Source organism: Nerophis lumbriciformis, linkage group LG33 (assembly GCF_033978685.3).
Source record: "Nerophis lumbriciformis linkage group LG33, RoL_Nlum_v2.1, whole genome shotgun sequence".
NCBI classification, from domain to species: domain Eukaryota; kingdom Metazoa; phylum Chordata; class Actinopteri; order Syngnathiformes; family Syngnathidae; genus Nerophis; species Nerophis lumbriciformis.
Window position 1 is genome coordinate 23,970,115 of NC_084580.2, and position 16,453 is coordinate 23,986,567.

General features: G+C 39.5%; 3 protein-coding genes across 6 annotated transcripts in view; 2 read left to right on the forward strand and 1 right to left on the reverse strand.

The window, feature by feature from the left end:
* Positions 1–16,453, forward strand: part of LOC133575696 (uncharacterized) — a 459,465-nt gene that overhangs the window by 431,288 nt on the left and 11,724 nt on the right. The window lies entirely within an intron of this gene.
* The window catches only part of LOC133575736 (major histocompatibility complex class I-related gene protein-like), a 222,947-nt gene that overhangs the window by 145,336 nt on the left and 61,158 nt on the right, over positions 1–16,453 (reverse strand). The gene's annotated exons all lie outside the window — the stretch shown is intronic.
* LOC140676607 (uncharacterized) lies at positions 45–10,263 on the forward strand. Its single transcript, XM_061928460.1, has 2 exons — positions 45–474; positions 8,037–10,263. Exons 1-2 carry the CDS (start codon positions 348–350, stop codon positions 9,359–9,361), a joined length of 1,452 nt encoding a protein of 483 aa, XP_061784444.1. The 5' UTR covers positions 45–347; the 3' UTR covers positions 9,362–10,263.

Genomic DNA, 16,453 nt, shown 5'->3' on the forward strand with positions numbered 1-16,453 from the left:
GCAAAACAAGTTGACGGAAGTGACGTTGAATACGCGCATGCGTGGACCGATCGGGTGATACAGCAAAATGGCGTCTGACGGAGAAGGCCTAAACGCGGGCATTATATTTCTGTATTCTTACATATATGTTGTTTAATAGAGTACACACGGTTAATAATTGTTTGTAGCAGGATACATTAGTCTGAGCGCACTTTGACACTTCTCCTGTTTGATAGCTTCATTTAAGTTAGCTTGCTAGCTGGCTAGTTAGCTTAGCTTGTTAGCTGCTAACAAAGAGACGCGGAAGTTATTTAAACATCGCTAAGTAGGGAACTAATGTGAGTGTAAAGTGTTGTGATTGTGTGAAAATGTGCGAAAGAACGATAGCAAAGTACGAGGAGGAACTTTGTCCAACAAAAGAGGAGAAGGAGCCACAACATCAACTACTGGATGTTTATTATAAGAAACATCATCAAGTTGTGTTACACAGAACAGGTTTGTTTACTTCTTACTCTCACATCTTTACTAACTTTATATTTCATTATTAACACTATTCTTAAATATATTGTGTATAAGAAGTTTGGTTGTCTTGTGAGGATGATGTACATATATACGTCTGGTACTTGCAACCGCGTGGTTGTCGTCGTTCTGTCGAATTTAACTACCCGTAAAAATGAGTTACCTAACACAGTCCATTTGTAGAATAAACTTAAGTTGATGCTTGTGCATATTCAGTAAAAAAAAACATATAATAAATACATTTAAGCAGCAATAAAAATATACTTTAAAATGCTTCTACACATTCTATAAAAGACACAGATAAAAAGTTAAAGTACCAATGATTGTCACACACACACTAGGTGTGGCGAAATTATTCTCTGCATTTGACCCATCACCCTTGATCACCCCCTGGGAGGTGAGGGGAGCAGTGGGCAGCAGCGGTGGCTGCGCCCGGGAATCATTTTGGTGATTTAACCCCCAATTCCAACCCTTGATGCTGAGTGCCAAGCAGGGAGGTAATGGGTCACATTTTTATAGTCTTTGGTATGACTCGGCCGGGATTTGAACTCCCAACCTACCGATCTCAGGACGGACACTCTAACCACTAGGCCACATCCATCCATCCATTCGGAGTGTCGCGGGGTGCTGGAGCCTATCTCAGCTGCATTCGGGCGGAAGGCGGGGTACACTCTGGACAAGTCGCCACCTCATCACAGGGCCAACACATATAGACGGACAACATTCACACACTATGGCCCATTTAGTGTTGCCAATCAACCTATCCCCAGGTGCATGTCTTTGGAGGTGGGAGGAAGCCGGAGTACCCGGAGGGAACCCACACAGTCATGGGGAGAACTGGCAAAAAAGATCCCGAACCCAGGACCTTCGTATTGTGAGGCACAGATACCAGTGCTTCCATATATAGGATTGGTACTAGGGATGTCCCGATCCAGGATTTTGCACTTCCGATCCGATACCGATATTGTTTTTGCACTTCCGATCCGATACCGATACTGGCCTATCCGAGCATGTATTAAAGTTTAAAGTTATTTAGCCTACTTAGTTGTCAGAATCATGTTGAAAAGGGTTTTAGTACTCTTGATAACAACTAGCCAGCTGAATTAGGGGAGTTTGAATAATACACAATGGTTGGTAACAAGAAACTGACCTGTTTATTCAAGGATAAACACAAAATAGACAAAATGATATACGACAAACAGAAATGGCATCATTGAAACTAGGGCTGGGCGATATGGCCTTTTTTTAATATTGCGATATTTTAAGGCCATATTGCGATACACGATATATATCTCGATATTTTGCCTTAGCCTTGAATGAACACTTGATGCATATAATCACAGCAGTATGATGATTCTGTGTGTTTTGATTAATTGATTGAGACTTTTATTAGTAGGTTGCACAGTGAAGTACATATTCCGTACAATTGACCACTAAATGGTAATACCCCAATAAGTTTTTCAACTTGTTTAAGTCGGTCGGGGTCCACTTAAATTGATTCATGATACAGATATATACTATCAGATATAAACTATCATCATAATACAGTCATCACACAAGATAATCACATTGAATTATTTACATTATTTATAATCCCGGGTGTGGAGGGGGGCGCCGGATGTAAGTGTCAAAAAGACAGCCAAAAGAGTTTGATATGAGAATAAATCTAAAGTTAAAATATAGGGTAGAAATGCATCCATTTGCAGGAAATGTAGTCTTGATTTTCAAAATTTTCTTTTAAGGCTTGCATGTCTACATTAAAACATTCTTCTTCATACTGCATTAATATATGCTACTTTTAAACTTTCATGCAGAGAAGGAAATCACAACTAAAAAAATCACTAATTTTTTCATACGGTGTTGATGTGGACATTTTTGCCTCAGCATTTTGATGGTGTGGGCGTGTGGCACCGAATGGAGATGAGCGTCTCGACAGACGTCACAATATTTGAACAATGATGACGAAAACTGTTTTCTCTGTCGTGTCCGTGTGTCGAAAATTGTTATGCGCTTATTTTTTTATTGGATTTTGTGCGTGGCATAGATTTGCTATGCGCAGAGGACGCTTAAACAGTGCGCAATTGCACAAGCGCGCACCTTAGAGAGAACGTTGGTCACACAGCTGCGCTAGCATCACAGCTAACGTTAGCCATGCTGCTACCTCTCTGCTCGGGGAGGACGTATACGTATGTGACGTATGACGTGACAGTATGTGACGTATGACGTGACAGTATGTGACGTATGACGTGACATTATGTGACGTGTGTAAGAAGGTGCGCTTGCTGTCTGTGAGAGGGAGACACAGGAAAGAGTGAGAAGAGCCTGTCGTGTAATGCCAGCAGCTAAAAGCAACTGCATTAGAATCCACAGACCTGTGGATGTGTTGAAGGTGTGCTGGAAAATGCGGAACGGAAATTATAGGGAGCAGCAGAAAAGTGGAATGTACTATTTAAATAGGTGCGTTGGAAAATACGGAGGGGAGTTTTTTTTTTTTAACTGAATCTGGATCGGCATTTTCCCATGCCTTCCCGATACGCATTTTTTTGCAAATATCGGCGGCCGATCGGGACATCCCTAATTGATACCTAACAGAACTACACCTAGGATTGGTTATCTGTATAATAAAACCATTCTCGGGCCCCTGCAGTCTACATATAAACTTAAACATCAGTTTTCTCAGGGTGGCGTGGAAGGTGTTTATCCCTAAATCACAAAAAAGCTTGCTGGCACTACTACCCCTGGCCTTTCTGAGCAGGATTCTGAGACAGTCATTATATGCAACCTGGAGTTTGCGCAAGCTCTCTTTCTTGAACCTCACCCAGAGGGGTGCTGTGGCTCTAAACAAGTACACCTTCACTTCATCAGAGCAGTAATGACATTTTCTCACCAGCATATTGGCTTGGACATACAGCAGTCTAAGCATGTCAGCATCATCCTCCATCTTGTCATTGATGATGATAAGATGTTGATCCTCCTTGGTCCTACATATATTACCAAACTCTTTGTCAAACTTGACTCCATAGTCTGAGCATATGTTAGTTAAAGGCCTACTGAAATGCGATTTTCTTATTTAAACGGGGATAGCAGGTCCATTCTATGTGTCATACTTGATCATTTCGCGATATTGCCATATTTTTGCTGAAAGGATTTAGTAGAGAACATCGACGATAAAGTTCGCAACTTTTGGTTGCTGATAACAAAGCCTTGCCTGTACCGGAAGTAGCAGACGAGTAGCGTGACGTCACAGGTTGTGGAGCTCCTCACATCCGCACATTGTTTACAATCATGGCCACCAGCAGCGAGAGCGATTCGGACCGAGAAAGCGACAATTTCCCCATTAATTTGAGCGAGGATGAAAGATTTGTGGATGAGGAAAGTGAGAGTGAAGGACTAGAGGGCAGTGGGAGCGATTCAGATAGGGAAGATGCTGTGAGAGGCGGGTGGGACCTGATATTCAGCTGGAATGACTAAAACAGTAAATAAACACAAGACATATATATACTCTATTAGCCACAACACAACCAGGCTTATATTTAATATGCCACAAATGAATCCCGCATAACAAACATCTCCCCCCTCCCGTCCATATAACCCGCCAATACAACTCAAACACCTGCACAACACACTCAATCCCACAGCCCAAAGTACCGTTCACCTCCCCAAAGTTCATACAGCACATATATTTCCCCAAAGTCCCCAAAGTTACGTACGTGACATGCACATAGCGGCACGCACGTACGGGCAAGCGATCAAATGTTTGGAAGCCGCAGCTGCATGCGTACTCACGGTACCGCGTCTGCGTATCCAACTCAAAGTCCTCCTGGTAAGTCTCTCTGTTGTCCCAGTTCTCCACAGGCCAATGGTAAAGCTTGACTGTCATCTTCCGGGAATGTAAACAATGAAACACCGGCTGTGTTATCCGGCACAACAGTCAGGGGGTGCATTCTACGGCGGGGGTGCGTTATCCGGCACAACACCTGCCGCAATACACCGCTTCCCACCTACAGCTTTCTTCTTTGCTGTCTCCATTGTTCATTGAACAAATTGCAAAAGATTCACCAACACAGATGTCCAGAATACTGTGGAATTTTGCCATGAAAACAGACGACTTAATAGCTGGCCACCATGCTGTCCTAAAATGTCCTCCACAATCCGTGACGTCACGCGCCGACGTCATCATACCGAGACGTTTTCAGCAGGATATTTCGCGCGAAATTTAAAAATGCACTTTAGTATTGGCATGTGTTGCAATGTTAAGATTTCATCATTGATATATAAACTATCAGACTGCGTGGTCGGTAGTAGTGGCTTTCAGTAGGCCTTTAAGAAGCTGGTGGAACCCTGCACTACTGGGAGATATAATGGCCAAATCATCAGCGTACATAAAGTGGTTGATTAAGGTGTTCCCCATGATGCACCCTGTTCTGCATTCTCTCCACTGCCTTGACAAGTCATCCATAGACAGGCTAAATAGGCCTGGTGATAGAAGCCCACCCTGCCGTACCCCGTACTTAAAGGGAGAGGATAAACTACTCCCCCATTTTACCTGCATCGTCTGCCTGTCGTACCAATATGCCAGAATATACCCAGAACACCCCTATGCTTCAGATTGGTGAAGAGTTTGAGATGGTTGACTCTGTCAAATGCCTTAGATGCATCAATAAACCCTACCAACATTGTAGAGCTCTGCGCTCTGTATTTTTCTACTGCTTCTTGTAAAGCATAAACACACAAGTCAGTGCTGTACTTGCTCTTAAAGCCAAATTGGTTTTCTGCGGTGCAAATAAGATCCCAACTCTGTATATTATCACACTTTCCAGCACTTTAGATAGCATGCTGGCTCAGGCGATAGGTCGATAATTGTCCATAGTCCCTACCTCACCAGCATTGTCTTTAATGACAGGTACTAAAATAACTGTCAGCAACACATTTTTTAACAATATTAACTATGTGTTAAACATGCTTGTATCATCATTAAACACCTTTAATTTTTTAACAATATTAACTATATGTGTTAAACATGCTTGCATTATCTTTAAACACCTTTAACTTGTTAACAATATTAACTATATGTATTAAACATACTTGTATTATCATTAAACACCTTTAAGTTGTTAACAATATTAACTATATGTGTTAAACATGCTTGCGTTATCATTAAACACCTTTAACTTGTTAACAAAAACATATATTTCATAAATAAGTACCGTATTTTCCGCACCATAAGCCGCCCCGTGTTATAAGCCGCATCTAACTGCGCTACAGGGAATGTCAAAAAAACAGTCAGATAGGTCAGTCAAACTTTAATAATATATTAAAAACCAGCGTTCTAACAACTCTGTTCACTCCCAAAATGTATGCAAATGTGCAATCACAAACATAGTAAAATTCAAAATAGTGCAGAGCAATAGCAACATAATGTTGCTCGAACGTTAATGTCACAACACACAAAATAAACATAACGCTCACTTTCTGAAGTTATTCTTCATTCATAAATCCCTCGAATTCTTCTCCTTCGGTGTCTGAATTGAAAAGTTGGGCGAATATGGGATCCAAAATGGCTGGCTCCGTCTCGTCGAAGTAATCGGAGTCAGTGTCGCTGTTGTCCAGCAGTTCTGTGAATCCTGCCTTCCGGAAAGCTCGGACCACAGTTGAGACCGAAATATCCGCCCAGGCATTTACAATCCACTGGCAGATGTTGGCGTATGTCGTCCGGCGCTGTCTCCCTGTCTTAGTGAAGGTGTGTTCGCCTTCGGTCATCCATTGTTCCCACGCCGTTCGCAGTCGTGCTTTAAATGCCCTGTTGACACCAATATCGAGCGGTTGGAGTTATTTGGTTAATCCACCCGGAATGACGGCGAGTGTTGTATTTGTGTGCTTCACTTGTTTTTTGACACCATCTGTGATGTGGGCGCGCATGGAGTCGTATATCAACATGGACGGAGCTGCGTGAAAAAAGCCACCCGGCCTCTTCGCGTAAACTTCCCTTAACCACTCGCTCATCTTTTCTTCATCCATCCATCCCTTCGAGTTAGCTTTTATGATGACGCCGGCTGGAAAGGTCTCTTTTGGCAAGGTCTTCCTTTTGAATATCACCGTGGGTGGAAGTTTCTGGCCATTAGCATGGCAAGCTAGAACCACAGTGAAGGACGACTTCTCATTCCCTGTGGTGCGAATATTCACCGTACGTGCTCCCGTTGTATCCACAGTGCGGTTCACAGGAATATCAAAAGTCAGTGGAACCTCGTCCATGTTGATAACGTTCTCTGGCCGGATCTTTTTTTCAGCTATCTTGTTTTTACAATATGCACGGAAAGTAGCCAGCTTTTCTTGAAAGTCTTTAGGCAGTTGCTGTGAAATAGTAGTCCGTGTGCGGATGGAGAGATTGCGTCTTTTCATGAACCGGAAACACCAAGAAGCACCACCTTTAAAATCATCCAGGTGAAGTTCGCTTGCTAGCGCTGTTGCCTTCATTGGAATAGTGATGGTGCTGACACTTCTGCTTGCTGCTCTCTGCTCAACAACCCACTGTTCCAGTTTGTCCTCCAACAGTTGCCATCTTGCTTTGTTCCCTCGGAAACTCTGTTTTGTCTTCTTTACCTGGCGCAGGTCATCTTCTTGCTTCCTCCACCTACGCACCATTGATTCATTTATGTTATATTCTCTTGCTGCTGCTCTATTTCCGTGTTCTTCGGCATGACTTATTGCCTTAAGTTTAAATTCTGCGTTATACGCGTGTCGCTTAGTAGGAGCCATTTTGTGGTCTGGTCTTTACAGATGTAAACACACAAAGGAAATACCCGCGCGCTTCTTCTTCTACGGGGGGCGGGTGCTTACCTTGGCAGTTGCTTATACCATAGAAGAAGAAGCGCTTCCGCTTCTACGGGGAAAAAAGATGGCGGCTGTTTACCGTAGTTGCGAGACCGAAACTTTATGAAAATGAATCTTAATATTAATCCATATATAAAGCGCACCGGGTTATAAGCCGCACTGTCAGCTTTTGAGTAAATTTGTGGTTTTTGGGTGCGGCTAATAGTGCGGAAAATACGGTAAATATAAATTATATATATGAATGAGGTAGATCCCCACGACTTGATCAATTGAAAAGTAGCTCGCCTGCAGAAAAAGTGTGAGCACCCCTGAAATACACTTTCAACCCACAGCACTCGCAGTGAGCAAACTCGACCACAAGATGGCGCCATAGCAGAGACAACAATACAGAATACAGATTTACACTGTAAACAACCTCATCTTTTCTCTAAATGTATACATCAGTAACTGACATTAAAATCACAGGGGGCGCTGGAGCCTATCCCAGCTGCACTCAGGCAGCAGGGAATTTATTGCAATATAGATTTTAGGCCATATTGCCCATCCCTCGTAAAAAGTGGTCTTCTTTTCCTGTGAATAATGTTGTAAAGAGCAGTGTGTTTGTTTTCAGGACAATTCATATAAGAACTTGTATTTTTTATTTGATGTTAACTTACTGACTGAATCTGGACATTTCTCAAGCATGTTTGTCATATTTTGTCCTGCAGACGTCTGTGAAGAACAACTTCTGCCTGAAAAACAGGAGTGTAGCTTCAGGATGGTGAAGGAGGATCCATCAAAGAGGAAGACCAGGCGCCACAGACCCTCTGGTGTCTCCTTTTCCTCTTTGACACAGACCCTGCCCTGTAAAAAGGAAGAGGAAGACTCACTGACACCCCACATTAAAGAGGAAGAGGAGGAACACAGCATCAGTCAGGATGGAGATCATATTGAAGGACTGGAGGAGTTCCCAGTGACTGGTGTCCCTGTGAAGAGTGAAGATGATGAGGTCAAAGGTGAAAGTGAGGAGAAGAAAGGGGCGGAGCCTCCAACTCAACACATGACAACAGAAGCTGATGGAGACCACTGTGGAGGATCACAAGCAGACAAGCTCTTAGCTCCACTATCAGATAGTGAGGACACAACGTCACACTCTCCTGACACTGATGATGAAGACTTTAAAGATGATAAGACATGTCACACTCGCTTGAAATGTTCTCACTGTGACAAAACCTTTAAATACCTTAGTTATCTGAAAAGACACGTGAGAACACACACTGGAGAAAAACCTTTTTCTTGCTCAGAATGTGGTAAAGGTTTAGTAACAAGTTGCAATTTGAAAGTGCACATGAGAACACACACCGGAGAAAAACCTTTCATCTGTTCACTCTGTGGTAAAGGTTTTACACAAAGTCAAGATTTGAAAGTACACATGAGAACACACACTGGTGAAAAACCTTTTTCCTGTTCAACCTGTGGTAAAGGTTTTACATACAGTCAGAGTTTGAAAGAACACATGACAATGCACAGTGGAGAAAAACCTTTTTCCTGTTCAATTTGTGGTGAAGATTTTGTACGGCGACAGTCTGCAAAAGTACACATGAGAACGCACACTGGTGAAAAACCTTTTACTTGTTCAATCTGTGGTAAAAGTTTTACAGCAAGTCGTTGTTTGGAAAGACATACAAGATCGCACACTGGTGAAAAAGCTTTTTCCTGTTCAATCTGTGGTAAAGGTTTTACAGAAAGTCAATATTTGAAAGTACACAAGAAAACACACACTGGTGAAAAACCATTTTCCTGTTCAATCTGTGGTAAAGGTTTTACGGAAAGTCAGAATGTGAAAAGACACATGAGAACACACACTGGTGAGAAACCTTTCACATGTTCAATCTGCAACAAAAGCTTTTGTGAACGATCATACCTTGTAGCACACATGAGAACACACACAGGAGAGAAAGTGTTGAGTTGCAGTGTGTGTGGTGAAAGATTCTCTACTAAGTACCAGTGTAAGAAACACAAGTGTGCTGGTGAGAACAGCAGCAGCAAATGAAACTGCAGGATTTGAAATAAACTTTAATTTGGACTTTCTAACAACATCAGCACATATAACATGTGTGACATTGTTGTTTGGGTAACACAATATTGCTTCTATAATTATACACCATTTTTTTCCCAGTCCATTACATGCATTAATATGCAACATTGTGTACTTTTATATTGATATAAACTATTACAAGAAGAACAATTTTACTAAAAAGGTCAGTAAATCCAAAACATGTGATGTATTCACATTACATTTAGTGTACATATATTTTATACAAGATAATTTCCTTTTAAAATGTGTGACTATGTGTAACATTGTTGTTTGTGTAACAATATTTTAATATGCTTCTACATTTATAGATTAGATATTTTGAATTAGTGCTTTTTTCAGTCAAGTACATGCATTAATATGCAACATTGTGTACTTTTATTAAACATTGAACAGAACAATTTGACTGAAAAGGTAAGAGTAAACAGTACAAGACATATTTTACATACAATAAATATTTTATGTGTATATATATTCATCATACAATTTTAGACTTATTCATAATAGTGTTTTTATAGGTGTTTGAAATATTGAAGTGTGACATATTTTTATTTCTAATGATTAATAATCCCATAGATTAGCAGCTTTATATGATATACATATGTACTGGTTCACATCTGAAACATCTTCTGGACCACTTCAGGAAGCATATTATTATTTACTTTATACATCATTTGAACAGTTGTCTTTTATACAATTTTAAAATGTGTGATTTTATTAATTATTTGTTGGGTCTTTATAATCCATTTGATTAATTATCTTTATTACTGTCTTTTGTAATATGATGATTGTGTTGTGATTGTTTTATATGTATGTACTCAGACCTTTACGCAATATAAAAGTGAGAGAAAATGGCTAAATTGTTTGTGGAAGGATGGTTTTGTTTTTACAAACTTACATTTGTGGATAAAATAAAAAAAATCAATTATTGTGTTTTAGACATTTTGTACGTTTTTTTTTTTCTTTTTTAACATCCCCAAAACATTATCAATTTCAGAAAACAAGTTTGGAGTGATATTCCAAACTTGTTTTCTGAAATTGATAAAGTTTTGGGGATGTTAAAAAAGAAAAGAAAAACGTACAAAATGTCTAAAACACAATAATTGATTTTGGGATATTGTACATCATCCCACAGAGATTTACTTTGCATACATTCATAAAATAAACTGTTTATTTTGTTCTGCTATCACAGAAAGAACAAGTGTTGTCTTCAATTGCAAAACAACATCCTAAAATTATTGATCAATTCTGTTTTGTTTTTGATTTTTTTGTTTTTGTTTTTATGAACTCCTCTGCCTTTAGAAGAATGGAAATGTTCAAGTTTTGAGTATTTTTTGTTTGTTTTGTTCCAGAGAAAATACGACAAATAAGAAATAGTAAAGAATTGTCTAATTTCAGAGTTTCAAATCTGTAATATTGTGTCCATCCTCCAAAAGCCCAGAAAGGTTAGAAAAGAGTTCTGAAAAAGATGATATATTTAGAATATTTTGAACGAAAGCCTTTATAATTTTAAAAAATATTTTCGTCTATTTGCAGGTCGTACTTAATGAAATCTTCAAATATTTTAATACTTTTATCACTCAATAAGTGCACCAGCGACCATTAGGGTTGCCAACACCCAGACTTTGAAATAAGGGACATCTCGCGGGCGGTCGGAACATTTTTGGTGTCCCTTATAAAATTTGGGTGTCCCCTATTTCAGTCCGGGCCAAAAAAAATGCTGAGAAAATGCTTTAAAAATGCCAAAATGCTTAGAAAAATGAACTTTACACCTCCACTGTTGCACTTACTGTAAGTCCTATTCATACCATAATCACAAGACAATTGTATTCTTCAACCATACATTTATTTTTTTTCAAAATGTGCAAAACAGAGGGGAAAACAAATCCAAAAACTAAATTGGGATGGGTGCTGGATCAAAAAAGGAATAGTTACAAGAAAGAAAGGTCCGCACACACCGCCACAGCAGTGTGAAAAAGAGCGCTTGCTCGAAACGTCATACTTAAATAAAATAAATCCTGATCAATGTAAAATGTGCAAAACAGAAAATGTGCAGTTTCTTCAAAAACATTTGCCATTAAACAGCTTGCACACAAGGACCAAACAAGAAGGTTGATAATATGGATGTTAACAATGTCCGTGTGAATGTCCATATAAGATGGAAGTCAATGCCCGTAAATGTCCTTCAGTTCTGATCGATAATAAAGAAAAGAAGAACAAAAGGAAAAACATATTAGGAGTATGTTAGAAGCACAACCTGTGGTGAAAAATATGTATATATATATTTAAAAAATAAAAAATAAAAAATAAAAAAATAAAAATAAATATATATATATATATATATATATATATATATATATATATATATATGTATATATCAGTGACGTGCGGTGAGGTTGATGGCTGGTGAGGCACTGACTTCATCACAGTCAGATTTACAAACATATGAACCCTAAAGAGTATCTTATTCACCATTTGATTGGCAGCAGTTAACGGGTTATGTTTAAAAGCTCATACCAGCATTCTTCCCTGCTTGGCACTCAGCATCAAGGCTTGGAATTGGGGGTTAAATCACCAACAATTATTCCCGGGTGCGGCGCCGCTGCTGCCCACTGCTCCCCTCACCTCCCAGGGGGTTATCAAGGGATGGGTCAAATGCAGAGGACAAATTTCACCACACCTAGTGTGTGTGTGACAATCATTGGTACATTAACTTAACTTTAACTTTACACATACAAACTGTAGCACACAAAAAAGCACATTTAATAAAAAACAAACATTATTATGGTCTTACCTTTACTTATAAGTGCGGGAACGGTGGTGTTGGTGTTGGAGGAGTTGTGAATGAATGAAATATGAAATCCGTGCTGCAGTCTGCAGGTTTACCGTATTTTCCGCACTATAAGGCGCACCGGATTATTAGCCGCACCTTCTATGAATTACATATTTCATAATTTTGTCCACCAATAAGCCGCCCCGGACTATAAGCCGCGCCTACGCTGCGCTAAAGTGAATGTCAAAAAAACGCTGCGCTAAAGTAAATGTCAAAAAAACAGTCAGATAGTTCAGTCAAACTTTAATAATATATTGAAAACCAGCGTTCTAACAACTCTGTCCCAAAATGTACGCAAATGTGCAATCACAAACATAGTAAAATTCAAAATGGTGTAGAGCAATAAATAGCAACATAATGTTGCTCGAACGTTAATGTCACAACACACAAAATAAACATAGCGCTCACCTTCTGAAGTTATTCTTCATTCGTAAATCCTTCGAATTCTTCGTCTTCGGTGTCCGAATTGAAAAGTTGCGCAAGCGTGGGATCCAAAAATGGCCGGCTCCGTCTCGTCGAAGTCATCGGATTCAGTGTCGCTGTTGTTGTGCAGCAGTTCTGTGAATCCTGCCTTCCGGAAAGCTCGGACCACAGTTGTGACCGAAATATCTGCCCAGGCATTTACGATCCACTGGCAATGTCCGGCGCTGTCTGCCCGTCTTAGTGAAGGTGTGTTCGCCTTCGGAGCTGTGTGAAAAAAGCCACCCGGCCTCTTCGCGTAAACTTCCCTTAACCACTCGCTCATCTTTTCTTCATCCATCCATCCCTTCGAGTTAGCTTTTATGATGACGCCGGCTGGAAAGGTCTCTTTTGGCAAGGTCTTCCTTTTGAATATCACCATGGGTGGAAGTTAGCATGGCAAGCTAGAACCACAGTGAAGGACGACTTCTCATTCCCTGTGGTGCGAATATTCACCGTACGTGCTCCCGTTCCACAGTGCGGTTCACAGGAATATCAGTTGCTGTGAAATACGGTAGTAATCCGTGTGCGGATGGAGAGATTGCGTCTTTTTATGAACCGGATCCTTGTCGCTTTGTAGGAGCCATTTTGTGGTCTTAACAGATGTAAACAGGAAATGAAACGTACGGTGATATCCGCGCGTTTTTTCTTCTTCTTCCGGGGGCGGGTAGAAGAAGAAGCGCTTCCTGTTCTATGGGGGCGGGTGCTTTCCTTGGCGGTTGCTTGCGTAGAAGAAGAAGCGCTTCCTGTTCTACCGGGAAAAAAGATGGCGGCTGTTTACCGAAGTTGCGAGATCGAAACTTTATGAAAATGAATCGTAATAAAGCGCACCGGGTTATAAGGCGCACTGTCAGCTTTTGAGAAAAATTGTGGTTTTTAGGTGCGCCTTATAGTGCGGAAAATACGGTACATAATGTTGTGTCCCTGCAGTCGTTCACGGCTCCTCCGGCGCGAGCAATGTTGTTTTTGCACTTTTTGGCTTCTTGTTAAGTGACTTTTTTGGGGTGGATTCGGTCTTGCACGTGGAGGGTTTGGGTGTGGGCTTTGGTTGGTGTGGCGCTCCCGTCGGAGGTTGCAGTCTGCGGCGAAGGTGCCTTAACCGGCACCAGGAGGCGGGGTTACGCGAGCCTCAGCCAGTGCGTCTTTGCAGCAGTTTTATGATTGCTCAGCACAAGAAATACGTTACACACATACAGTTGTTGACAAAATACACTGTACATTATATACCTCAGCTAACTAAACTATGGAAATGTATAATATAATTCATATAGCAATACGGTCTCACTGCACAGCAGGCCAGCAGTTAGCCGAGTCATTGCGCAATCCATGTTGAGGCACTGAGTGACGTGCCTCAACTGGCTGCTGTTCACCGCACCGTCTCTTCTCAGTATTTGAACGGCAAATGTGAAAATTCAGCGATTTTGAATACAAATAATCTAAAACTGGTGAAGTTAAATGGAAAATAACTTTATAGTATAATCACTGGATACATTTAACAATTTAATTAATTGTTTTTCTTTTTACATTTTTTTTCTTTCCATGTGCGGTCACTAGAGGCAGGTGAGGCGGGGCCTATATATATATATATATATATATATATATATATATATATATATATATATATATATATATATGTAACCTATTTTTATGGGCTTGCCTCTTTGTGATGTTAAGTTCCTGTTATGGGCTGTTGTACGGTAAAAATGGTTAAATGGTAAATGGATTATACTTGTATAGCGCTTTTCTACCTTTTTAAGGAACTCAAAGCGCTTTGACACTATTTCCACATTTACACACACATTCACACACACATTCACACAATGATGGCGGGAGCTGCCATGCAAGGCGCTAACCAGGACCCATCAGGAGCAAGGGTGACATACTTGCCAACCCTCCCGGATTTTCCGGGAGACTCCCGAAATTCGGCGCCTCTCCCGAAAACCTCCCGGGACAAATTTTCTCCCGAAAATCTCCCGAAATTCAGGCGAAGCTGGAGGCCACGCCCCCTCCAGCTCCATGCGGACCTGAGTCCGCTTTCTCACAATATAAAGAACGTCTACCGTAAAGCAGTTCCGTCTGTCGTAAACAGCAATGTTGTGACACTCTTAAACAGGACAATACTGCCATCTAGTGCATTTGATGAAAGCACTTTTGTGCGTGCCACACAGCAATGCATCATCAGAGAGGGTGTTCAGCATGGTTAGAAACATAGTGACAGAGAATAGAACAAGGATGGACAATTCAACCCTTAACTCAACAATGAGTAGATGAGTGTTATGTGTGTGTATATGTGTAAATAAATGAACACTGAAATTCAAGTATTTTATATATATATATATATATATATATATATATATATATATATATATATATATATATATATATATATATAGCTAGAATTCACTGAAAGTCAATTATTTCTATATATATCAATTATTATATATATATATATATATATATATATATATATATATATATATATATATATATATATATATATATATATATATATATATATATATATATATATATCCATCCATCCATCCATCCATCCATCCATTTTATACCGCTTATTCCCTTCGGGGTCGCGGGGATATATATATATATATATATATATATATATATATATATATATATATACATATATATACATATATATATGAAATACTCATACTTGCCAACCCTCCCGAATTTTCCGGGAGACTCCCGAAATGCAGCGCCTCTGCTGAAAACCTCCCGGGACAAATATTCTCCCGAAAATCTCCCGATTTTCAGCCGGAGCTGGAGGCCACGCCCCCTCCAGCTCCATGCGGACCTGAGTGAGGACAGCCTTTTTTCACGACGGGAGGACAACAGGGTGACAAGAACTCAATCATCCAGACTAGAGATAAATTGTATTATTATGTTCATCTTACCTAAAAATAAATATATTTATTAATTAAAAAAAAAAAAAAAAAAAAACCTTTTTACTATATTTTGCTAAAAACATCAAAATTAATTGTATTTTTATTTGTATTTTTTTCGTGACTCCTTATTACATCCAGCCATAGAATTATACATTAAAATAAACATATTTGAAATAATTGATTTTAAATGATCATAATAATTCATTTAAAATGACCATATTTAATTATTAAAATAATTGCTTGTTTATCAACAACTTTAGCATTTTATTCATTACATATATATATATATATATATATATATATATATATATATATATATATATATATATATATATATATGTATATGTATATATATATATACACTCACCTCTTCACATTAGCCTTTCCAAACTGACCCTGACCTAGGTGTCTCTTATTTATTTATTTATTTATTTTTATTTTTATTTTTATTTTTTCTAATAAAGTTGTTGAAATCGGAGGTCTCAAGGTTGGCAAGTATGGGTTACATATATATAAATGTATATATATATATATATATATATATATATATATATATATATATATATATATAAAATACAATAAAAAGCTTAGTCACTCACCTATTTCTTTCTCCAGGGAAACTTTCTGCTGCTCTTCCTGCGACCACAAAGAGCGGTCCTAGTGCCTCCATGTACCCTAACCGCCATTAAACAAAAAAAAAGAAGAACGACGAAGCCAACTTGGAAGTGGTCCATTGAAAGGTTGATAGCGCGACCTCCTGTACTGTAGAATGTAGTATGGACCATAGGACAGGACGAAGACCTCCTGTACTGTAGAATGTAGTATGGACCATAGGACAGGACGAAGACCTCC